Source organism: Lactuca sativa, chromosome 7 (genome assembly GCF_002870075.4).
Source record: "Lactuca sativa cultivar Salinas chromosome 7, Lsat_Salinas_v11, whole genome shotgun sequence".
NCBI lineage: Eukaryota > Viridiplantae > Streptophyta > Magnoliopsida > Asterales > Asteraceae > Lactuca > Lactuca sativa.
Genome location: NC_056629.2, coordinates 151,846,570 through 151,873,156, shown reverse-complemented (window position 1 = coordinate 151,873,156; position 26,587 = coordinate 151,846,570). Strand labels below are relative to the sequence as shown.

Here is a 26,587-nt window from a genome sequence, read left to right as displayed (position 1 = left end):
TTTTCTTATGTTTGCTAGGCTATAAACACTTTAGGGTACTTGTCCTAATTAAATCTTAAGCCTTAGGAAGTGTTTGAAAGGATTTTGGCACTTAAAACTTGGAGTTTACGGCCTAAGAAGCTCCTTGGCCATAAACTCCCTTCTAGTCATGGATCCTAATTGTTTTGTGGTATAAGGCATGAATTGGAGGCTTCTAGTTCGAGTTCTAAAGCCTTGAGGGGCATTGGAACCCTTTAGGACCTTAAAATGGAGTTTACTCCCCAAGAACGTTCTTGGGCGGTAAACTCCCGGATCTCACATATTTGGCATGTAATCTATGTTATTAAGCTTATAACAAGTATTAAAACACAACTAGAGAAGTGTACTCACGATTTGGGATGAAAACACGAAGATCCGTGAGAGAGAATTTGGCTTTTCTCTAATTCGGAATTCAACTAATGAACCAATTTGGTTCAGAATTCTATTTATAGTCCTGAGATTTTTGGCAGAAAAATATTTCTATTCTCGGAATGGATTCTAATGTCCTAGAGTATTGGATTTACAGTGTTGCACAAAACCCTAGTGCAATCACTCTCCTAATATCTCCTTAAGTGTAAAATCCTGAAAACTGCCAAACTTATACTCAAAATCTGAGTTTACATTGTAACTGGTCTTCATCTATTGGCTTGATATGGTTTGTTCAGAATGGAAATTTCGGGTTGTCACATCATCCCCTGTTGAAGGGAATTTCGTCCCGAAATTAGAATTTAAGCAAGGAAGTATGCACGAATGATTGAGTCGTGAGGAGGAAACTTCTTAATTGATTGGTTCTAGCGCACTTAAGTGAAATCGGGTTCTCGGATGGAATCCCAACAAACCTTCACTAATTGGCGACGACGTTGCTTCGTCCGCTTGACCTCTCGATCGAGGGTTACTACGGTTCTAATACGAAGGCGAGGATCTCGACGAGTGGACTTACAAGAGTCCTAACGGAAAGGCATGGTTTCACGATCGAGATGCGAAGAGTAGGATGTACGTTACTGAGTTCGCGGAGTAGGTCTAGTTTATGCGAGGCACAGGACCGATTCTGATGAGGATCTCGGAGGTCCTAACCGAAGGGTATCATTACAGACTCGAAGTGTCCGCATCGAGTTCAGGAGATAGTCTTCCGGAAATATTTCCCTAACACTCGAACTGGTGATATTCGGATCTCAGGCCCATTTCTGAAAGTAATTTTGTCCTTGCGTTTGCTCAACCATTTCGTCTACGCGAGGCAGAGAACACATTCACAAAACAATTAAAGACGCAGATAAAATAAAGAACACAATGATTTATCATGGCTCACTTGATCAAGGAAATCAAGTAACGTCCACCGACAAATTAAAGAGAGATTCTTCTTAATAATAGCCGGCGCACATGCTCTTTGCCTTAAGGTCACATTTGTACAAAGTGGCTTTATCTATAGAGATGAGTTGATCTAAAATTTGTTGTAGGTTGGGCCTATTAAACGTCACGAACTGATCTGGCCCATTGATCGAGCACCACCACCATTGTAACTATAGTATGCTGAACACGGTAGTGCTCTGCAACTACTTGTGTAACCATACTCCCCATCCTTACACCGCAGCTACCCCAACACCCACTTGATAACTGCCCAACAATTGCTTTCTTACTCCACAACTGCCTGACCCCATGTTTTAGTGGTATGAAGGTTACTATGAAGATCAACTCTAGAAGTAAACCATGAAATTTAAAGTTTGACTAAATTTTCAATGTTTAGTAAAACACCATGGTGATTGACTTTTATAATTTAATCAAATCGTTTGAAACTTCAAAAATAAAACCAAAATTACAAATCGATTTTTTTTGGGCCACAACATTTTTAAAAAGCGAAAATTTAACATGTATTCAAAGGCCAAAAATGTAAATTTCTCAAATATTGATAAAAATATAACAAGATGCATGGACGATCCTTTAGACATTATTTGTATTTTGAGGTACCAAGTGTGGGTAGATAATATCAATTCGTTAATGCATGTGTCTATCATTATACTAAACTTTTAGTTTCAATATTTTGTGATATTTTCTGGAAAATTCTTGAATAAGATCTCGTGTAAGAGTATATGATCAGTATGCTGTTATGGTATTTTTGGACTTGTTTCCTTTAGATATTTGCTAAATACATAATTACAAAATATGACAGAGAAGAAGATGAACACAAGCAATCAAAAGACAAACAATGTTTCAGTATCACTTTAATTCTTTATTACACCAACACAACTCAAGTTCACTAGTACGGAGATTGGCCATTGATGTTTCCACTAGAATAATAGCTGCAAATAACGAACCACCAACTATTATTTGTACACTGAACCCTAGCACATCCAATTTGATTAGAATTACTCCACACTACTTGAGTATAGTGTCCACAAACATGTCCACCAGCACAAGTATTTGTGGCATAATCATAATATGCCTTTTGAGCTACCCATAAATTCACTGCTGCAGTGCTGAGAAGGTACCACTACCTTTAGCAAGGTACTCACCATAAGGTCCACCAGAATTAACAAGATTGCAGTCGGCTTTCCTCTGGTTAGCATAGTTTTGAGCATAGACAGCCACAGTGGCATTCCATACAATGTTTGTGACACCCACTTCGTCACGAGCTGCATTCACTACTAGAAAAAAGGCCTTTTACAACGCTCATTGCGCGTCGTAAAACGCTCAGACGATGCGCAAATGCGCGTCAAGGAAGGCCCTGTCATAACGAGAGACGACGCGCATTTACGACGCGCATTTATGACACGCAATTACGATGCTCATTTACGACACGCAATACGTATCAAGGAAGGCCCTGTCATAAAGGAAGACGACACACATTCGCGTGTCGTAACCTTACGACGCGCGTGTTAATGACACGCAATGTGTATCATTAAACGCGCTGTCAAGAAAGGCCATGTCATAAATGAAGATGACACACATTTTTGCGTATCGTAATTATAAATTTAAATATATATATATATATATATATATATATATATATATATATATATATATATATATATATATATATATATATATATATATATATATATTTATAGATTTACTAATTTTCAAATCAAATTTGCATTTCATGTCTCATAATAGACAAATGTAATATAATCCATTGCACAAAAGTTAATGTCATACAAATACTCATTCTAATATTAGATAAATGTAATACATAAAATGTGAAAGAGATGAAAGTCTTCAACAAATAACAGTTGAGCTAAAAAAACTTGTTGCCCACCTTCACAACATCTCGAGCTACTTTGCTTGTCACTATGCACATCAACAAGACCTACAAATTTGAATAATGCAACCATTAGATTCACATAAACCAACAAATCCCAATATGTAAGCATGAAGTTTATGCATCTATGTTAAAGGGGTAAAATGGTCATTTACAGTTCATTCAGAGCAAAAAAGGAACAACTTTTTTCATTTACTACTTACTTCACCATACAGACCTCATTTATCTCAACAAAGGCATCATACTGATTATGGCATCGTTAGATAAGTTAAGTGACTAAGTTAGGTAGGTAACTAATGAGACATAAAACTAATGAAATGACTAAAATGCCCTTATAGTAAGCATCAGAAGAAGATTAAGTACGACTTTATAAATTGGACCAATATCGATACTTGAACATTGATCAAAAACTTACATGAGAGCAAATCCCATTTTCTCCACAACACCTCTGAGATTTTTCACCATTTTCAAGCTCAATTGGATAGTGTTCAAGGATCCCGATCCTCCTACTTTTTGCTCAAAGTTTCCAAGATTCTTAGCAAATGTTGGACCTAAAATGAAAGAAAAAAATGGTTTTCTGAATATATACTTCAATTACTAAGAAAATAGTAAGTCCAAAAACTACAGATGTTCAAAATAAGATGCTAGTAAAGCTTTGCCATAATGGTAAGATGTTATGATATACAGAGCAAATGTAAAATTCAATAAGATGCACATAATAATATTCTTATGATCTTATAAGATTTCCAAATAAGATACTAGTAAAGCTTTTGCACAATGATATAAGATGTCATGACATACAGATCAAATTTCAAGATTCAATAAAATGCACATAACAATATGTTTTAGGGCAAATTATAAAAAAATGGTCCCTGAGCTTTCTGATTTTCCCATTTTTAGATCAAAATTGAAACATTTGTTAGCTTTTGTTCTTATTTTTGTTCCAATTGCAGATTCTTTTCTCTTTCCAATTCATATTTGTGTTTCCATTCTATAGCCTCAGGTTGAGCAGCAGCTTTAGGTTCTGCTACTTTTCTTAAAACCATGCCAACTGCTTATGAGTGACATAAACCACAAGGATCAGACACGAACCTTATTATTAACAAAAGCATCCTACTTTTGTTTCACCCAAATGAAAGCAATCATACTTCTCATGGCTATCGAAAACTCCACAAGTTGATCTTCAATCCCATCAACAAGTGGTAGTGGCTGATCATCAATTTCTTTTACAACATTCTCTAAGTTTCCAAGAGGAAGGAAATCATTTACACCATTCTCCTGTGCAAGATTATGTGCATTCACCAGTTCAAAATCGAATGAAAATTCGAAAGAGAGTAAGTAGAAAATAGAGAGAAGGGCTCTACAAACGTTAAAAGGCAACACAGTTACTTGAGCCTATCATAGCATTACAGAAATATTCAGCCATATTTTGAACTTAATGCTTCAAGACATATTATTGAAACATTCAGCCATCTTTTGAACTTAATACTCAAATTCTATTTATAGCATTTCCTGTTACTTTTCGCCTTCTAGAGACATCAGACATGTCTTTCTGCTTAACTCTAGTATTGTCATTTGCACTTTCATGTTGATGTTAAAGCGAGTCACAGATAATTGAGCCTATCATAGCGTTACAGAAATAATTACCTCGGCCCTGAGTCTATCATCGGAGCATAGAGATCCTGTAGCACCAGATCTCCCATCCTTGCCTTGTGGCTAATCACCATCTTCGGCTAAATAGCATATACACAATTTATTAACACGAATTCAGCGATGAAATAGACATTTCATACACAACAATCAATTCTGGAAAACCATCACTAATGCAACAAATAAGTTATAAATCAAAAACATTAAGTCGTTCTGAGTTACGATTGCATAATTCACTGTGACAAGAGCAATTAAGTCAAACTGCATACTGACCTGAACAATTGATTAATAAAGAATTAGAAACTTGGCAATACCTTTTTGTGGTTATTGTGGGATTTCTTACCTGTACCCATCTTGTAAGGTCTATGACATAGGGCTAATAACCAATTCAAACTTTTCCTTTGTTAAAACTACACAAACTACATCACCTAAAGCAACAATATGTAAAGAATCAACGTATTCACCAAGAAGTGTCCATTCTCCAAAATACCCCCCTTCACTGAACTTTGCTATGTCATAACCACAGCATGAGAAGCACCATCTGTCATAACCACACAAATATTTTCAACTGGGAATCTAATCAAAAAACCCCTACACATATACAATTAAAAGAAGTTGAGTTTTTTTTTTTATAAAAAGATATAAAGGTAATAAAACAAACAGAAGTATGATTAATAATAATAATAACACTTACGAATTGGCAGCTTCCGTGAAACATTTCTCAATGTGAGGGATAAAATTGGAGGGTATAGCCTGTCCTATTATCAAGTTCTTAAATTCAAATTTCGTCTCTGATTCAGCTGGCAGTGGCTTTATATACCTATCATTTTTAAAGAAAAATATTAAGAAAAAACAGATCAAGGATTGATGATGCTACATAGATTTTTAAGCCGTTAATTGTTGATGCGATAACGGATTGTAATTTCAGATTTTTTTTGTCATTGCATCCAAAAGAAAAGTAATCAGATAAAAATTGCATTAGACATATGTAGAGGTAAGCAATCAGAAAGAAAAGTATAGTTGAGTTGCTTTTAACAGTGTAGACAAATTACTTTGAAAGCTATTCACATGAAATACATCAGCGTCTTTCTAATGATCTGAAGTAAAAAATTACTTATTGTGAACAACTATATCTTGTATACATATCAGATATCAGATGCAATTTTTTTAAGGAGAGATCTTAATTTCGTTAGGCTTACTTGTTGAACATGGAAATGAAAGAGATGAAGAATACGGGGGCAAAATGGTCATGTTCAGAAATTTAACATATTTGTTGCTATTTTTTTTTGAAAGAGAATTTGTTGCTAAAGTTGACAGTTTATGGACTAAAAACATTATGAAACCATGAAATGAGTACCAAAATATATACATACATATGGTGTCATAAATATAATGGGTTTGGTATATGGGTCGCAAAGCCCATATGTTAAACTTGTGAAAATGACCATTTTGCCAATTGCCAAATGGGAATAAAGAAATATTTAACTGTAGCAAAAAACTCCCTGACTCCAAGAAGAAGGAGTAAGCAGATTACATTTCAAAAACCATGAATACATCCACATATCAATCGTCAACACATAACCATAATAAAAAGTAGCTAATTAGAAAGAGAAATGTCATCATAAACTTAGACTAATGAAACAGGAAAGGGTCAAGGGAGGCAAAAGAAATATGAAAATTATTTAGAGAAATATTTCACTTAAAAGATGGGAGACAAAATTCACATCTAGAGAACAACTAGAATCAAGTCCTAGTTTACTTGCTGTTGTGCATAGTGCTTAACCTCATGGATTGTAAGCCAAACAAATAATATTCACTTGAAGAATGAAGTAAATTATAAGATACTGGTCATCCTGGTCAACTTGACTAAAAGAGATATAATGGCATGCTTAAATATATTTAAATATATTTATGAAGCCTTCAGTATTCTATCTGGTAAAGAAAAAAAGATCAACATATGACCATAAGAAAAATGACGAGCCGGCTCAGCCTTTCTGAAGGACTAACACGTCAACAGAGGGGAATCATTGGCTCATTTGGCCAAGCTGAAGAGCTTCGTTATGTAATTGCTATAGTTCGTCGATAAGATTTACAGCCTTATTTTTGTTTTATAAATTAGGGAAATTTTCAAGAGATAGAAATATACTTCACTTGTTTGTAGTGGTGATAGAACTCCAAAGCAAAAGGTGAAGTTAAAGGACTTGTTAGATGCAACACGTAATTTGTGTATCATATTAGTTTTGACCTTGTCTTTTTCAAGCATCCACTGCAAGGTTATAACTCATTTCCAAGGTTATAACTCCTTTTATTTGGTTGCTTTCTTTCCGCATTGTCAATGATCACATCTAAACAGGTGATTCTTCAGAGGCTAACTCATGTCTCATATGTGATTCTTCAGGAGGAGGAGCTTGTTTTCTTATCCAAACAAAAATAGTCTCTCCCTTTTCTCTGTAGTGGATATCTGAACATGTGATTCTTCAGGAGCAGGAACTTGCTTGCTTTCTGCATAGTCAATGATCACATCTAACAAGTTCAACAACTGAAACATAGCAAATCAAACAACAATTAGGGAAGAAGAAAAAAAATAAATTTAAGATTTTACCAAAAGAAACGAATGTGCAAATTCTACCTGCTCAAGATGTGCAATACTTCTCAAATAAAGGGGTTGATTCAAGAGGCTCAACAACATTGTTATGTCCAAGAAAACACGAGAGTCACTCATTGGGGCATTTTATCAAACAGTTGGTGTTCACCAAAAAGTATCCCTAAACAGGCAGTGATTAATTATTCAAATATTACCAGGTTGTTGTCTTATGTAGTAACAAAGCAACCAAAAATAACAAGCGGTAGCCTGGGTTGTAGGAGTGTAGAGAAATAAAACATCAATTGTGTTTAGAAGATTTAAAAGATTTACAAACAGCGTAAAAGATTTACTGATGACTATACTAAGATTTGATTACTCACCTGCGTATATAAATGCATCATGGTTCCATCATTGGCAGTGGATAACAAGTTCACGACCTCAACCACTCTGTAGTCACGAAACCTTGTGGTAAGATTCTTGAGGGTTTCAACGACCCTTGTAGGCTCGAGAGTAACCAAGTCGCAGGGTTGTGATGCCATACCGGGAATCCATAGCCAAGCTGGGTGAAGGAACAAGACGATTTAAAAAGATAACTCTAAAATAGGAGATAGAAACCTAAATTTCCTTTTAGGTTTTGAAAACACGAATTCAAGGAGAGGAGGAAACCTTGTTGGGCTTAGAATCCCTAGTTCTTCATCATAGAGCCCTCAATCGTAATGATTTTGTAAGGTCTATTTTCGGAAGCAAAAAAACCTCAATCTCAATAGAAAAAATGAGAGAATCGGGATTTTAGAAGAAAATAAAAGACCTCCCGCTAACTACAAAGAAGGAAGACGCACATTAGGGTTCTTCGTCTGTGTGTTGTTTTGATTTATCTATGGGAAATTAGAAACAAACGAGAATCAAGCTTTGCATTCCATACTTCATAACGATAACTCATGGAATTCACAGAGCTTCATTAAGCTAAACCATGGAAAAGAGAAAAGTAGAAACGAAGGAAGATGAGAAAAAGGCGGAGTTTTCTAATTTTTGAGGATTTCGTTCCCACTTAGCTATCAAAGGTTGGAAAACGCGTGTTCCATTAAAATTTATAAAGCGACATCCTTAGACGACACACATTTTAGTATAGGTGCCCTCCGTATTTTTTAGTTAGACACTAATTTAAGGGCACGCAATAATGCACGACCTAAATCCTTAAATTTTTTTAAGAGATGACACTCTTTTAATGTCACACGCTTTTCCGTAACATAAATCAAGGAGTGTCGTGGTTTGCGCGTCGTAAAAGGGTCTTTTTCTTGTAGTGATTGTGAGTATCTAAGTAATCTTGTTGGGAGTTTTGGGCATTGATGTTGTGAAGAATTGCTAAGGTAAAGAAACAAACAAGTGTAAATGAGAGTTTAAATGACACCATTTCTATAGTTACTTTGTCGGATAACTGATGTTGGATGATGGAGGGAGATGAATTACACAATGTGTATAACCGTGTGTATAACCGTGCATTTTTCCAAGTACACGTTTGATGCATTCAACCTCATTGATTGACTCATCACCACCGACCTCTTCCACTACTTCTTCTACACTTATTGTTAGTTTTATCTTGCAATAAGCATAACAATAAAAATACAGTAATTATTATTTTTTTCTAAAATTTGGCAACATAACGACGGACTCTAAATGGGATAATCAACATATTCACCTATAAATAACAATAATAAGAATCTCTAAATTTCAATATACATACAATAATAGGAATCTATTTACCATATATGTAATCTACTTTAAATATCAATACAAGCAATGCACTCTAATTCTATTTCAACACTTTACACAAAATAACAACATGCTAAAGCATACAATTGAAACTTTTTTACTTACGCCATCTTCTTATGCACAAAGATTACACCATCTATTAATATGGTTTGCCTTTTCTATTTCTTTTATCTTAAAAGAGTCAAGAAAACTATTATCAAGATAGCATCGTACTATAAACGAATACTAAAATTTTTTGTTACATCCTTATGCGCTTTTTAAGCATATGATTCACACTTATGGCAACTTGTATATAGATATTTTGTGATATTTTTTTTGTATTTTTTGGAGTGGCGTGAACATCATGAAAGTTGGCCTAGGAGTTTTGCGCTCTTTGGTGATAAAATATTTTTCTGCAAATAAAAATAATTGAATATAAATGAATAAAAAGTAAATATGTAACACCCCGAGTTCAGAAGTGCAAGTTCAGGGTGCTTGGTGTAATTAAGAAGGATAGACTCGGCGAGTCCATGGAGAGACTCGGCGAGTCGAGTCGCGATTTTGGTCACGCGTTTAGTGACCGACTCGGCGAGTCGCGGTTGGACTCGGCGAGTTGGTGCTGGAATGAGAAACCCTATTTTTCAGGGTTTGCACCCTATATAAGGAACCTTATGTTTTCCCCTTCAGCCTCTTTGTTGCTCATTGAGATCCAGAAAACCCTAATTCGTGAGGAGACCCCATTGTTGAGTGAATTAGAGCTTGGAGGAGGATCTTTGGTGCTTGAAGCTTGAAGGTTGGAGGCTTGTATCAGGAAGCTTGGGGAGATCAAAAATCTACAGTTGGTTGGGCTCATTTCAAGGGTAAGGAACCATTTCCTTAAGCTATTCCTTCATGGATTCATGTATGGTGATTGATATGAGATCTAATTCGAGATAGAAGCTTGGATCAGAGGATGCTACTTTAGATCTAAGCTTGTGATGGTCCGTTATGTCATAAAGTTCCTGTATGAGAGTTGTTGGTGAAGTTCCTTTGTCCCAAACCTTAGCCCAAGTGTTTTTTTTGCTTAGATCTTTTTGGATTCACGTAAAGTTTGCCACTTTACGTGATGGATGGGTTGTAGGGGAGTGGATCTATGGTTTGGAGCCCTGCATGGCTTGGAAAACCATTGTATGGATTAAGAACTAGAGGTACTCGGCGAGTCACATGGCTCAACTACACGAGTTGGATGAAGATGGGCAGGAACTCAACGAGTTGGAAGAACAACTCGGCGAGTACGTTGAATGTTACCTTGGACTCAACGATTCTGTTCTTGGACTCGGCGAGTTTTGTCGTGGAGTCCTAACCTTTTCTGGTTAAGTTGTGAATCGGTGAGTCAAGGGATGACTCAGTGAGTTGAGTGCGGTTAGACTCAGAGTTGTGGGACTCGGCGAGTCTAGGGGCGACTCCGCGAGTTGAGTCGTGTTATGGGAGTTTCGGAGCATGGGGACTCGACGAGTCAGCGGGTTGACTCGACGAGTGGAGTAAGCCAGGAGGGTTGACTTTGACTGAGGACTTTGACTTTGACCAAGAGTTGACCAGTTGTCTTCCTGGGGTATTTTGGTAATTATGGGTATTTATTCAGTTCAGTCTTTTGGTATTGATCAGTGGTGGAGTTCGTGTCGGAGGTTGGAGCAGCGTGATCTTATCCTTTTCAGTCAGCAGTCGCGAGGTGAGTTATCCTCACTATATCAACAGGGTCTAAGGCACCAAGGCCGACCCTTTATCAGATTATAATCCGGGTATTGTTATTATATTATTGCTTTGCTATGTTGCATCCTGGTAGTTAGGATGGTATATGTTAGAGACCTGGTTAAGGTCGGTATCCTGGTATATAGGATGATGCTATGCTAGTGACCGGTAAGGTCGGTATCCTGGTTAGGATGATGTTATGATATGTGATCTGCTAGATCGGTTTGATTGGATGCGTATTGTTATATGATTGTATGTTTATGTGCACATGGTTGTTGGACTGGGGTTGGGTTGAGGCGGGTCCTGATTTGTGCTGTAGGCAAACATACCTTGGGCGGACCGGTTATCCCGAAAGCCCAGCGAGCGGTCCGGATAGGCTGTAGGCCCCAAGAGGGCGGACCAGACGTACCGAGGCTCGGAGAGTGGACCAGGCCGACTGAAGGCCTGGTACGGGCGGACCAGTCATACTGTAGACTCAGTTAGTGGACTAGGTGGATTGAAGGCCTGGTGCGGGCAGACCAATCACACTGTAGACTCGATGTATATGGCTAGACTCGGTGGGTAGACCAGGTGGACTGTAGGCCGGTGTGGCGGACCAGTCACACAGTAGACCCGAAGTGCATGGCTGTTCTGTATCGGTTATATGATATGGTTGTGATTGTATGGCGTTGGTATTTTGGGGGTATCTCACTAAGCTTTCGGGCTTACAGTTGTGGTTTAATTGTTTCAGGTACTTCAGGAGACCGTGGCAAGGCAAAGGCATGATCGTACCGCTACTCGAGTTTTATGTGTTTACGATGTGGTTTCTGGGGAATACTCTGATAATAAATGTATTGAGAACCTTTTTGTAATAACTTTATGAAATTGGGTTGTTTATGAAAAGTTTAAATTGGTTGGAATTTTTAGAGTGTTACAAGTTGGTATCAGAGCCTTTGTTTGAGTGAATTGGAGGAACATTCGTGTGAATCCAGTCTCAAATCAAGGAGAGTTTTTAAAAGAGAATTTAAAATGGTTTTCAAAATGAGTAAAGGAGGACGTGGAGGTACGATCAGCCGGAGCCAGTAAGTAACCCCAAAATACCATACAAGTTATTTGTTTATGAGATATGATAGAACAACATTCTAGTACTAGGCTAGGGATCTTCAGGAATTTCATGATAGAGTTGCCTAATTTATGATGCCTGCCAGCCTAGGGTTTCTTTCTGTATGATATTTCCAGTGTTCCTCTAGGAGTGAGGGTTGAGTGCTTGTTATGTATGTTCATCACTAGGGTGTTGTGGTGATACCTGATATAAATATGGGTAGGTGTGGAAGGTAGTATGGGCCCGTACTACTGAAAGCACAGGACCCATACGCATATCAAGGAAGCCACAACCTCTAGGGTTGGGTTGGGAGTTGGTTCCCGGGGTTCTGGGAGAGCGTCTGATGTTTTGCGGTATTTTCAGTATGGTGGTTACGAGGCATGCTAGGAGTGGATCCGGGTCAGGATCGGGAGCAGGAGGAGGCGGTCAGGGTGGGTCAGCACCACCCGAGGTTATTGGTCAGATGAGCACAGACGAGTTGGATGCTAGAATTCGTGAGATCCTACATGATGAGGTTGTTGCGTTGTTCCAGGCCGAGTTGTCGGAACTGTTTGGGTTGATCAAGACCGCCATGGTTGAGTATTTTGATGAGCGTTATGCAGCTCTTACAGAGACGGCTGCCGCGGCGGCTACAATGGTTGTAGCAGCGACAGGGGGAGGAGCCGGTAGAGGTTTTCAGTATCGGGACTTCGATAATACGAAGCCCCCTACCTTCGATGGAGTTCAGGACCCGATTGTTGCTATGAGATGGTTGTCAGACGTGGAGGGGTGTTTCTTCACGTGTTCATGCCCTGCTGCTCAGAGAGTGAGATGCGCTCTGAACCTGTTGAGGCTCGGGGCGAAGGATTGGTGGAGATTGACCACGGGGTCATATTCGGATGCGCAGAGGGCTGCGGTTTCATGGGATCAATTTCGGGAGATGTTCAGTACCCGTTATGTTCCACGGGTTGAGAGGGAGAGGTTGGCTCAGGAGTTCCTGGAGCTGAAGCAGGACTCAGAGTCGGTGACGGATATCACCAGGATGTTCACTGAGAGAGTGATGTTTTGCCCAGAGTTTGCTTCGGAGCAGGCTCAAATGTCCCGATATCTGAGTATGCTCAAGAGGGATATCAGCCAGTTTGTGTCTACGCAGAAGTGCGAGACCTTGCTGGAGATGCAGGAGGCCGCTCGACGGCGTGAGTTGGAGATTGAGTTACAGTTGAGAGAGCAGAGGCAGGCCCCGGCACAGTCGCAGCCGGCGCCGAAACTGTCCAAGACCGTTGATTCTAGGTTGGGAGATCAGAGCAGCCGCACTTGTGGGAAGTGCGGGAAGGGTCACACTGGAGTTTGTAGGTCCGGTGGTGTGTGCCGCAAGTGCGGGAGAGAGGGGCATTATGCGAGGGATTGCCGTCAGTCAACCCCAGTTTAGGATATGAGGATTTATTATCAGTGTCATCAGGTTGGTCACTTGAGGGCCAACTGTCCATAGCTTGCTGCAGGATCGGTGCAGGCTCCAGCAACGGCCACTTTGAGGATTACGGGTGGAGGTCAGGGTGGAGCAGAGCCCCCGAGGGCTCAGGGGCGTGCTTTTCAGCTTATAGCAGAGGACGTCATGGCAGAGCCGGATGCAGCTGCGGATATGTTTCCTTCTTGATATCTTGTTATCTTATGGTTGCTATGGAGTATTATATCTACTAGTCTTGTTCGCATAATTCATGGTATTGTATTCGTTCTATCTTTCGGGTTTGTGGTATTATTGAGGGGTCGGTAGTTAGGGGTTGGAATCAGTTAGCACCCAAGGGATTGATGGTCAGGTTTTGGTTGATTGGTCTTGTTTTCGGGTATAGCAATTGTGTTTTGAGAAGTGTTCAGCGGGGAGTCGAACACCCTTAGAGTTCGAGATGCGCGATGCCGGTTGGGTCACCGGTGGTTGGTAGTCAGTGCTCTAAGTGAGGAGAATTAGAAAATTCTCAGGAGGACCGACAAGTATTTGAGGTTAATTAGCTGTTTGGGAGTCAGCGGTGTTTCAGTCAGCCAAGAGTGTGGGCTGGTATGAGTAAGTGGCAGACTAGTGGGGGCAGGGAGCAGACCATGGATTTAGGAAAGATAGTGTTTGATGTTAGGCCTAGGTTTAGGCCATGGAAAGGATTCCGGGATCGGGACGAGAGTTCGGAACCCCTAAGGGGCTAGAACAGTATGAACAGGAAGGACACCCTGGAAGGGTAGTTGGAATGATGTATGCTAGTTGAGCAGACCAGGAAGAGTAAAGGCCGAAAGGCGTACCAGTCAGGTCAAAGGCTCAGGAGAACGGTCCAGACAGGCTGAAGGCTCAGAGAGGCGGTCCAGACATGCTGAAGGTTCTGTGAACGGTCCAGACAGGCTGAAGGCCCAGGAGGGCGGTCCAGACATGTTGAAGTTTCTGAGAGTGGTCGAGATAGGCTGAAGGACTGGTAAGGCGGTCCAGTCATGCTGAAGACTCTGTACGTGTTAGTGGATTTGGTATGAGGAGAATGAGGAAATGCGTCGCCAGGGAATGATGATTGATATGGTCTGGCCCCAAGTGTTGATCAAGTTAGTGAAAGCAGTGCATGGACCCGAGAGTCCTTGCAAGCAGATTCAGACTTAGGGAAGTTCAAGGATAGCAGTTGCTCTACATGGATAATGTAGAGTGAAGTAGAGCTCAGTGGCACGTGTAGGTTCGGTAAGGGTTGTTGGGTGGATTTCCTGAAAAAGGAATGGCATGTAGCTCCGGAAGGAGCATGGGTACTCCAACAGAGAAGGAAGTGGAGTAAGTGGATTATTGGTAGTACTTCAGTTATTGGTATTAAGTACTGGGATGGTACCAGTGGTATGGGAACACATCCGGGTTAGATGTCTGTTGAGGTTGCGAAAGGATTTCCGGTAGTGTAGAACCAGAAGGGTTCGGAGAGGATGCAAGGATGGAGCCTTGGATTTTCCAGTATGGTTGTGATCAGGAAGATATGTATGTAGCGATAATTCTTCATGGGGATGTGTGAAGGTATCATCAGTGTGTCGGGTTTCCAGCCCGAGGATGTTAGAGCAGGTTCGGCATGCGTATGAGTCTGCAAGGGAGAGCTCATGGGAGTTGCTCAGGAGCTGAAGGATGTGCCATCCTGCCAGCTCGGAAAGAAACAAGATGGTTTCGGAAGGGAAGCAGGATGAGTCCCATAAGTGAATTCGACAAGGCTACGCCAGTCAAGGAAAGGGATTGGTACTGGGACAGGACCCGGTGGTCCAGGGTGATGTCTAGCCTTGTAAGGGACAAGTGATTGTTGTGAGTTGGGGCGATGAAAGTACCATCGGGCGATCATTGGTTAATGAGGGTAGTTATCAGAGAAAGAAGCCGGTGGCCAGCTTGAGTCGGTTGTCGAAACTCTGGGAGAGAAGGGTTGGACTTTTTAGAGGTTCGACAGCAGCAATCGGAGGAAGCTGGGTCGGTCTATACGAGGAGATGCATTGTGGGGACATTATCGGGAATTGTGAGCTGCAGTAGGCTTCGAGGACAAAGCCTAATTTAAGTGGGGAAGAATTGTAGCACCCCTAGTTCAGAAGTGCAAGTTCAAGGTGCTTGGTGTAATTAAGAAGGATAGACTCGGCGAGTCCATGGAGAGACTCAGCGAGTCGAGTCGCGATTTTGGTCACGCGTTTAGTGACCAACTCGGCGAGTCGGCTGCTGGACTCGGCGAGTTGGTACTGGAATCAGAAACCCTATTTTTCAGGGTTTGCACCCTATATAAGGAACCTTATGTTTTCCCCCTCAGCCTCTTTGCTGCTCATTGAGATCCAGAAAACCCTAATTCATGAGGAGACCCCATTGTTGAGTGAACTAGAGCTTGGAGGAGGATCTTTGGTGCTTGAAGCTTGAAGGTTGGAGGCTTGTATCAGGAAGCTTAGGGAGATCAGAACTCTACAGTTGGTTGGGCTCATTTCAGGGGTAAGGAACCATTTCCTTAAGCTATTCCTTCATGGATTCATGTATGGTCATTGATATGAAATCTAATTCGAGATAGAAGCTTGGATCTGAGGATGCTACTTCAGATCTAAGCTTGTGATGGTCCCTTATGTCATAAAGTTCCTGTATGAGAGTTGTTGGTGAAGTTCCTTTGTCCTAAACCTTCGCCCAAGTGTGTTTTATTCTTAGATCTCTTTGGATTCATGTAAAGTTTGCCACTTTACGTGATGGATGGGTTGTAGGGGAGTGGATCTATGGTTTGGAGCCCTTGCATGGCTTGGAAAGCCACTGTATGGATTAAGAACTAGAGGTACTCGGCGAGTCACATGGCTCAACTACACGAGTTGGATGAAGATGGGCAGGAACTCAACGAGTTGGAAGAACAACTCGGCGAGTACGTTGAATGTTACCTTGGACTCAACGATTCTGTTCTTGGACTCGGCGAGTTTTGTCGTGGAGTCCTAACCTTTTCTGGTTAAGTTGTGAATCGGTGAGTCAAGGGATGACTCAGTGAGTTGAGTGCGGTTAGACTCAGAGTTGTGGGACTCGGCGAGTCTAGGGGCGACTCCGCGAGTTGAGTCGTGTTATGGGAGTTTCGGAGCATGGGGACTCGACGAGTCAGCGGGTTGACTCGACGAGTGGAGTAAGCCAGGAGGGTTGACTTTGACTGAGGACTTTGACTTTGACCAAGAGTTGACCAGTTGTCTTCCTGGGGTATTTTGGTAATTATGGGTATTTATTCAGTTCAGTCTTTTGGTATTGATCAGTGGTGGAGTTCGTGTCGGAGGTTGGAGCAGCGTGATCTTATCCTTTTCAGTCAGTAGTCGCGAGGTGAGTTATCCTCACTATATCAACAGGGTCTAAGGCACCAAGGCCGGCCCTTTATCGGATTGTAATCCGGGTATTGTTGTTATGTTATTGCTTTGCTATGTTGCATCCTGGTAGTTAGGATGGTATATGTTAGAGACCTGGTTAAGGTCGGTATCCTGGTATATAGGATGATGCTATGCTAGTGACCGGTTAGGTTGGTATCCTGGTTAGGATGATGTTATGATAATTGATCTGCTAGATCGGTTTGATTGGATGCGTATTGTTATATTATTGTATGTTTATATGCACATGGTTGTTGGACTGGGGTTGGGTTGAGGTGATTCCTAATTTGTGCTGTAGGCCAACATACCCAGGGCGGACCGGTTATCCCGAAGGCCCAGCAAGCGGTCCGTATAGGCTGTAGGCCCCAAGAGGGCGGACCAGACGTGCCGAGGCTCGGAGAGAGTACCAGGCCGACTGAAGGCCCGGTGCGGGCGAACCATTCATACTGTAGACTCAGAGAATGGACCAGGTGGATTGAAGGCCCAGTGCGGGCAGACCAATCACACTGTAGACTCGATGTATATGGCTACACTCGGTGGGAAGACCAGGTGGACTGTAGGCCGGTGCGGCGGACCAGTCACACAGTAGACCCGAAGTGCATAGTTGTTCTGTATCAGTTATATGATATGGTTATGATTGTATGGCGTTGGTATTTTGGGGGTATCTCACTAAGCTTTCAGGCTTACAATTGTGGTTTAAATGTTTCAGGTACTTCAGGAGACCGTGGCAAGGCAAAGGCATGATCATACCGCTCCTCGAGTTTTATGTGTTTACGATGTGGTTTCTGGGGAATACTCTGATAATAAATGTATTGAGAACCTTTTTGTAATAACTTTATGAAATTGAGTTGTTTTTGAAAAGTTTAAATTGGTTGGAATTTTTAGAGTGTTACAAAATACAAAAACAAAAACGAATAAAGAGATTTACCAAAGAAATGTGTAAAATATTAACTAAGAGCTTTATACTTTACAAGTACTTCAAGAGAAAAGATTAACAATATTTATCAAAGAACTTTGGATATTCTTTTAAAGTTTAAGTGTTTAAAATAGAAAAAGAGTAATGAGGTTATTTTAAAGATTTCATAAATATCAAAATGCTTTAAAGAGAAAACATGGAAAGATTTCAATGAACAAAAATTAGTCATGAAATCGCCAAATCTCTCATAGTCTCTAAAGCATCATCTACTAATCGTCACCTAAGACACACATCAAAATGCAACGTCGGACTTGAAATCTGGGTAGATAGAAAGGGATTAACTCATAATAAACTCTTTATATAATCAAGTTTCAAAAAACATATCATATATAATCATCATGTAGCACACTATAAGGAAGTCATCATCAACTCATAAACATCATATAACTCTTAAATATCATATAGGAAAAACCTACCTTAAGTTGTCTTTATAACTCATCACCTTTACTCTTTGTGACCACATGGTTTTGGGGGTTCCTGCTACATGCGTTAGTCAAGTCATGGGTGGAATGTACTCTAACAACACATCCACGGACACCTTTTTCATCCCTCATGTGGGCATTTTCTTATTACGAACCATGCACAAATCCTTGACCAATTTTATCCCGTACATGAACATGATACTCTTATAGCACATGCACTGACGCTTGCCATTTTTCATCTCTACCCCCCGATGAACATGTTACTCTTATGGCGCATGTACATACCTTAGGATTTTAACCCCTCCCGTGAACATGGTAATCTAATGGAACATGTACAAACCAGTAACATCCTAAAAATACACTTAAATGTTTTTTGAAAACATTATTTCCAATTTGGAAAAAATATGGAGTTTTGAAATTTAAAAAAATAAAAAATAAAACTAATTGTCAAAATTGAAAAAAGTGACAACCTAATGTCTTTTGTGCATTTTTTTTTTTCATTTTTAACACATCAATATGCCATCACAACATGTCGTGTTATTAGAATTAGCACGTCATCATGTCACGTCTGCAGGCAACCGGGTTGATCTGTCAAGTAGTCGGAATCGTAACAAACTGAAAATGAAATGTCCAATTTTAGACAAAAAATAACGCAGTGTCGAAATTGAATTTTCGTTTAAAATTAGTAACTTTTCTTATATTTATCCTACATATTTTTTAGCATGTAAAAATTCAAAGCTACATTGACATTAAATAGATGGAATAGGCTTTCATTAGGAAGCCTGATCATATCAATTCCACATGCTCTTTCTTTTTTTTCCTTTTATTTTTTTTAAAATTTTCCTAATATTGTAATAAGTATGGCCCTTGAAGTCACGAATACGTAATGAACATACACATTGTTGTCTTTCTATAATCCAACAGCTTGATCGGACAACAAAAGAAATGGAAGGCTATATATGGTTGTAGGAATTCTATAAACATGGAAATCACGAGAAGAAAATATTACTTGGAACTTGATGCTACATAATTAACCTTTTCTTTGGGTTTAAATCCTCGCCACTAATATCTTTCCTTCTCGTCTCTCCCCTTTTTTTGTTCTCATGTAGCAGCCTCAATAGGAAGGTGTATAGGGTTTTTATAGAGGTAAGGGTTGGATATGAATAAACGAGAAAAAAGTCAAAGGAACCAAGGCAAACCAAGGGTTGTGTGATTTCTTAAGGCTGCAAGGAGTACCAACTCCGCACCATTTGACCATGGGTGTGGTTGTGGTGAAAAATTTCCAGTACGCCCCTAACTCCCTATTACCACATTCTCTATATCCATTTTTTCAGCTTTTATAATATATAAATAAATTATATATACTAAAAAAATTAAAAATATTATATAAAAATGTATGGAGCTTAATTATCTACAAAAAGATAATAATATTTGTATAAAATATATTATTAAATATAAAATAAAAAATTAGGGGAATGAAAACATGACAATTTCTTTAGGTTTAACCGGAAAAAGGAAAAAGAGAAATGAAATAGCATCATACATTTTATTTCAACTCTCTTCCTACCCATATTAAATGTGGATAAGTGGACTAAAATATTATCGATTTCATTAAAAGTGTCATTAAATATGTCACATGTAAACATGTGATATGGTAGGAAGATAAGTATGAATAAAATGTAGGAGGATATTTAATTTCTAAAAGGAAAATAAGGGAAAATGAGGTGGAAGTTTACGAATGGTGATTAAAATAAGTTTTACAACTATAGTCCTTGAACTTTTTCTATTACTCAATAATCGACCTATATTTCTCTTTTCTCTCTTTACTTAAGGGTTGTTTGATTTTTTTTTTTGAAGATCTGCGTAACCACTTCTGTCTGCACCGTGCAGACATATGTCTTCGCAAAGTGTTTGTTTTTTGGAAGTGCGCAAATCAAAAAACGTTTGCGCGGGGTCTTTCTGGCGCAAACATGGACCACTGTCTTCAAAGGTCTTAAGACCCAATTTTAACCTAAACAAACAAAAAAAGACACGGGAAACCATGTAGTTTTTTTTGATGAAACTACATTTTTAATGTTTATGATACGAAATTAAATTTGAAAAATCAATTTATTTCAACAGTTGCATACGTTAAAAACAAACAGTCTTCTTATTGTAGACTACAGACATTTGGTCCATCTTTTTTTGCCGCAGAGGCTTGCAGATGTGATCCGCATACTGCAGACATTCTGACTTCAAAAAACAAACATCACCTTAGTCATTTCATAATTTCTATTAATTATTTTATCTTTTATCTAGGTATATTTTTGTGACACTTTACCCTTTTATCTTAATTTAATTGTCACTTCAACCTCCTATACTTCGTTAGAATGTTAATTAAATCCATTTAATACATTCTTAGTTCGATCATATTCAGTGAAATAATTATTTTGTATCATTTTTTTATTAGTTCATTTTTAGTATTAAAATGTCTATACAACTCAATATTGTGAGTATAACATCCTCATAAAATTTAGATGACTTTTTGATCTGCCAAAATGTTGTTATTTCGTTGCTAGCGTTGTTGTAACGCCCGTAGATCTGGCTAGTCAATTTAGAGACGATAGGCGTCAAAATGGATTTTTTATGAAAGATTATTTAGAATAAATAATCTCAACTAAGTTATAGTATATGTTACAAGGTTTCCGTGCATATAAAGAACGCCGAAATCCAAGTTATAACGAAGAAGTTATGAACTGTCGAAGTTTTGCAACAGAACCGGCACGACACAGCGCGACGTAAATAGTGAATTTATGTTAGAGCGATATTTAGCCTTAGCGATCTGAACGAAAGTCGTAGAGTTCGTTAAACCGTGAGCATGCATAAAAAGAACGTCCAAATCTAACTTCGTATGAGGAAGTTATGATTTTTCTAAGTTTTAGCTTAGCAATATGCAGCCCGAATACTCGATTTGAGATCGAGCGGTTTTTAGTCGAAACAATCTAAACGAGAATCGAAGATCTCGTCAATTGTAGTGAAACGATAAAAAGATAGGCGAAAACGGACGTCGGATGAAGAAGTTATGAATTTATAACGAAGTTTTCCTGTCCCGGCCTACTAAAAATAATATAATACAAATAAAGTCAAAATTAGCCAACAAATTCTAAATGAAAGTTGTAGAGCATAATCTCACCTACGCGTGGATATAAAGAACGTCGAAAACGGAGCTCGTATGCGAAAGTTATAATTTTTTGAAAATCGTAGCACGCATACCAAAGCTTATCTAAAGATTACGCCCAGCGTAATCCCAGACCCAGCAGCCTATAAATAGAAACGGAGATCAGCCGATTCTTTTGCCATTTTTCTTCCTTTCACTCTAGTTTTTGCCTCGATTTGCATGCCAATTATATCCCGAAGCCCAGGTATCATTCCCGAGCCCCGAAGCAAGTTCCGAAGTCCCGAAGATCCCGAGAAGTGAGATTCCCGAGCCAAGGCCTACCCGCGAGGAGCCCGTTTTTTGTGAAAATCTTCCAGATCTACCCAAGAATACTACTTCTACAAGTCGTAGTGTTGTCTGATCATCTTCTAATCAAGTGAGTGTGTGGTCACTTTCTTCTAACACATAAATATTAAGTATTTGCTATGAAATACGTGCTATGTGTATAATATATTGTTGTTTATTTGAGATGATTGTGGAATGGATGAATTATATAAGTTTTAATTAGTTAAACTGTATATGTATTTTGTATCTAAAAATATGTTGGGTAGAACATGAGTAGATGAGGTTGTTGGTAGGTGATAAAAGGTGGGTTGGACCATGAGATAAAAGGATAAAGAGATAAACTTGTTTTAGATCCGAGAGTATGGATCAGAGCAGGAGGTTAGTTTTAGATCCAAGGGTATGGATCAGATCAAGAGGTTAGTTTTAGATCCGGGAATATGGATTAGGTAATGAGGCAAATTTAAGATCCGGGAGTACGGATTATGTATTTTAGAACAGCGTATTCATTCGATAAGGTATCATGTGTATAGTCCCTTTTAGGAACGTGATATTAAATACGAGTATTGATTATAATATGAAATATACATATGTATGTGAAGTATTTGTCATTGTCCGAAATACGTGTTAGATATATTTGATAATATACAACGTGCGAATCAGATATGGTTCAATATGTGTTAATATGCGTATATATGATACTATTACTTAAAACCTTGTGTTAAGTATACACTAGTTAGCATTTCCTAAATGGAGATAATATCAAAAATTGATTATAAACATTGTAGGTTTGCCTAGTGATGGGTTAAGACTTAAATGGGATGTTTAGTTCAATTAAGATTGGAATTTGGGTAGTCTCTTATTAAGAGTATGTGTGGGGTGAGATTTATGATCGGTGGAGTACGTCCTACGTATAGAAGTACATTTTATGTACGAAGTATTTTTTCAAAGCTTTGTGTCTTGGGTGCTGCTTGTGCCAGGGTACTATTATGTTCTCGGGTACGAGTCTTTCGCATACCAGAGTACTATAATATGCCAGAAGTACTATCATGTACAAAGTCTTTTTGACAATTTTGTGTGTCGGTTACGGGAGCGTACGGGAGTACTCTACTAGTATTTCCCCATACTTTTATTCTGATAGAGCTTTGGAGTCAGCGTTTCTTTTATGAAGTGATCGACCGAGCTTCATATGTCAGCGTTTTCTTTCACGGAGTAATTAAGGGAGCTTCGTAGACTGCCTAATAAAGTGTGTCGGTAATAGACCACTGCTAGGTATGTCTGGTGTTATACTGCTGGATAGGGTGCGTCTGGGGTGAAATACCTCATGTATTCAGGCCACTGCTAGGCAAAGTTCGATGTTGGGATAGGTAGAGTCTGGGGGTATAATACCTCATGATAGTCAGACCACGCCTAGGCATTGTTATCTATATAACTACCCCTGACTTAACTGTCTTGTGGTTCTTTCTTTTACGAACGAAGGTTCGTGGTGAAACTTATTCCATTCCCCTCAATTAATGTCTTTATTGATCCTCGTTTGCTGCCAGGGAATTTCCGAAGCAGCTTTGTCAGTTTGTGGTTCATATCGATTCCTTAGGCTAGATTTCGTAAGATCATTGTATAGGGTCAGTATGTGGGGATCGACGGGATGGGATATATTGTTTTAGAAATATAATCTATATGTGTTTATAACATTAGTGGTTTCGCAGGATCGAGATATACTGTATTATCACGTTGTTTGGACTAAGAGCTTTCATTCTCTGTGCTTCTTAGGTGATTGGGTTCACCAGGGATATTCGAACTAAGTGTTCATTAGATATTTGAACTTAGTGTTCATCAGGGATAATTGAACTAAGTGTTCATTAAGTGTTTGTGAACTAGGTGTTCATTGGGTAATATTGGAACTAAGTGTTCATTAGGTGTTCTTGAACTAGGTGTTCATTAATTATTGTGGATTGCGTGTTCACCAGAGGTAATCTAAGAACCTTGGCAGCACTAGACATTGTGCCAGTTCCTTACGGCAATCCTTAGGAATGAATGGGAGAAGGGTAATTGGTTCTTAGGATAAATCTTTAAGAAATGAATGGGGATAATGGGGGTGGGTATTTGAATTGATTATTTGATAATTAAAAATAATAATTATACTATTGTGGGTTGAAAACCCTATATGCTCACGAGGCTCCCAAGCCTGACCCACTCAGTTTTCTTTGCATTACAGGTAATGGCACAAGAGTATAAGTTGGTGGACTTGACAAGAGATTTTGGATTATAGGCCAGTAGTTATGAATAATTGTTGTAAGGTCTATTTTGTTCTGTTTATGCTTTTGGTCTGTATTGAACATGACATCCCTAGATTTTGTTATATAATGAAAATACATTTCTTTAAAAAAATGCTTTGATAATTTTTGTCATAGTTTTGTTTTGGGAACAAATCCGCAACTGTATTCTTTAAAAGGTTACTCTGATTTTAAAAATAAAGTATAAACAAATCGGTCTTTTCTGACCGTGAAATTAGGGATGTCACAGTTGTATGCAACATTCTTTGCCTACGATAACATAAACAAACCAAGAACATGAAATTAGGGATGTCACAGTTGTATCCACAACTCTTATACGAATTGCTAGAATCGAGGAATTCAGTAAAAACACAGAACACATTCACAAAACAATTAAAGACGCGAATAAAATAAACAACACACTGATTTAACATGGCTTACTTGATCAAGGAAATCAAGTAACGTCCAACGACAAACTAAAGAGAGATTATTCTTAATAATAGTCGGCGCACATGCTCTTTGCCTTAAGGTCACATTTGTACAAAGTGGCTTCATCTATAGAGATGAGTGATATAAAATTTTGTGTAGGTTGGGCCTATTAAGCGTCACGAACTGATCTGACCCATTGATCGACCACCACCACCACCCTTGTAACTATAGTATGCTGAACACCGTAGTGCTCTGCAACTACTTGTGCAACCATACTCCCCATCCTTACACCGCAGCTACCCCAAAACCCACTCGATAACTGCCCAACAATTGCTTTCTTACTCCACAGCTGCGTGACCCCATGTTTTAGTGGTATGAAAGTTACTATGAAGATCAACTCTAGAAGTAAACCATGAAATTTAAACTTTGACTAAATTTGCAATGTTTAGTAAAACACCATGGTAATTGACTTTTATAATTTACTCAAATCATTTTGAAACTTCAAAAATAAGACCAAAATTACAAATCGATTTTTTATGGACCAGAACATTTTTAAAAAGCGAAAAGTTTAGATGTATTCAAAGACCAAAAATGTAAATTTCTCAAATATTGATAAAAATATGACAAGATGCATGGACGATCCTTTAGACATTATTTGTATTTGAGGTACCAAGTGTGGGTAGATAATATCAATTCGTTAATGCATGTGTCTATCATTATACTAAACTTTTAGTTTCAATATTTTGTGACATTTTTTGTAAAATTCTTGAATAAGATCTCGTGTAAGAGTATATGATCAGTATGCTGTTATGGTATTTTTGGACTTGTTTCCTCTAGATATTTGCTAAATACATAATTACAAAATATGACAGAGAAGAAGATGAACACAAGCAATCAAAAGACAAACAATGTTTTAGTATCACTTTAATTCTTTATTACACCAAAAAGATGTATATATATTTATTCATATGTTATATATCTTTATATATAACCAGCAACACAACTCAAGTTCACTAGTACGGAGATTGGCCATTGATGTTTCCACTTGAATAATAGCTGCAAATAACGAACCACCAACTATTATTTGTACACTGAACCCTAGCACATCCAAGTTGATTAGAATTACTCCACACTACTTGAGTATAGTGTCCACAAACATGTCCACCAGCACAAGTATTTGTGGCATAATCATAATAAGCCTTCTGAGCTACCCATAAATTCACTGCTGCAGTGCCTGAGAAGGTACCACTACCTTTAGCAAGGTTCTCACCATAAGGTCCACCAGAATTGACAAGATTGCAGTCGGCTTTCCTCTGGTTAGCATAGTTTTTAGCATAGGCAGCCACAGTGGCATTCCATATAATGTTTGCAACACCCACTTCAGCACGAGCTGCATTGTGAGTATCTAAGTAATCTTGTTGGGAGTTTTGGGCATTGTTGGGAGTTTTGGACCTTAGTCCCATATATCACTGAGCGAGTAGACTTGCCGAGTTGGGGAAATAACTCGGTGAGTCAGGGAGAGTTAGGGGACTAGAGTTCAAGGCGGAAGTCGCCGAGTTGTTTTTGAGACTCAGCGAGTTGAGTCGGGGTGGCCCCGCGATTCATGCCTGGTGTGACTCGTCGAGTAAGGGGAAGGACTCGACGTGACAGGAGAGGGACAAAGAGAGTCAGTGGACACGTGTAGACTCGCTGAGTCGCCCAAGTGCACTCGACGAGTCGGGTTAAAGTTTGACCGTTGTCTTTTGTTGACTTTTAGGGTTTGGTCAACAGTGAGGCCCTTAAGCCAAGAGAGGGGTAACAAACTGAAAATGAAATGCCCAATTTAAGACAAAAAATAACGCAGTGTCGAAATTGTATTTTCGTTTAAAATTAGTAACTTTTGTTATATTTATCCTACATATTTTTTAGCATGTAAAAATTCAAAGCTACATTGACATTAAAGAGATGGAATAGGCTTTCATTAGCAAGCCTGATGATATCAATTCCACTTGCTCATTCTTCTTTTCCTTTTATTTTTTAAAAAATTTCCTAATATTGTAATAAGTATGGCCCTTGAAGTCACGAATACGTAATGAACATACACATTGTTGTCTTTCTATAATCCAACAGCTTGATTGGACAA

At 38.9% G+C, this 26,587-nt stretch overlaps 1 protein-coding gene and 1 pseudogene across 1 annotated transcript; both read right to left on the bottom strand.

Annotated features, from left to right (window-relative positions):
- Positions 1 to 2,269: 2,269 nt before the first annotated feature.
- On the bottom strand, positions 2,270 to 8,916 carry LOC128127469 (pathogenesis-related protein 1A-like; annotated as a pseudogene).
- Positions 8,917 to 25,359: 16,443 nt separating this feature from the next.
- LOC128127354 (pathogenesis-related protein 1A-like) lies at positions 25,360 to 25,928 on the bottom strand. Its single transcript, XM_052765823.1, has one exon. The coding sequence runs from the start codon at positions 25,926 to 25,928 to the stop codon at positions 25,479 to 25,481; it is 450 nt and encodes a 149-aa protein (XP_052621783.1). The 3' UTR covers positions 25,360 to 25,478.
- Between the last annotated feature and the right edge of the window lie 659 nt (positions 25,929 to 26,587).

What these genes read in the sequence shown, in the direction of transcription:
- LOC128127354 (XM_052765823.1), bottom strand. Translation starts at nt 25,928, where the DNA reads ATGGGACTAAGGTCCAAAACTCCCAACAATGCCCAAAACTCCCAACAA.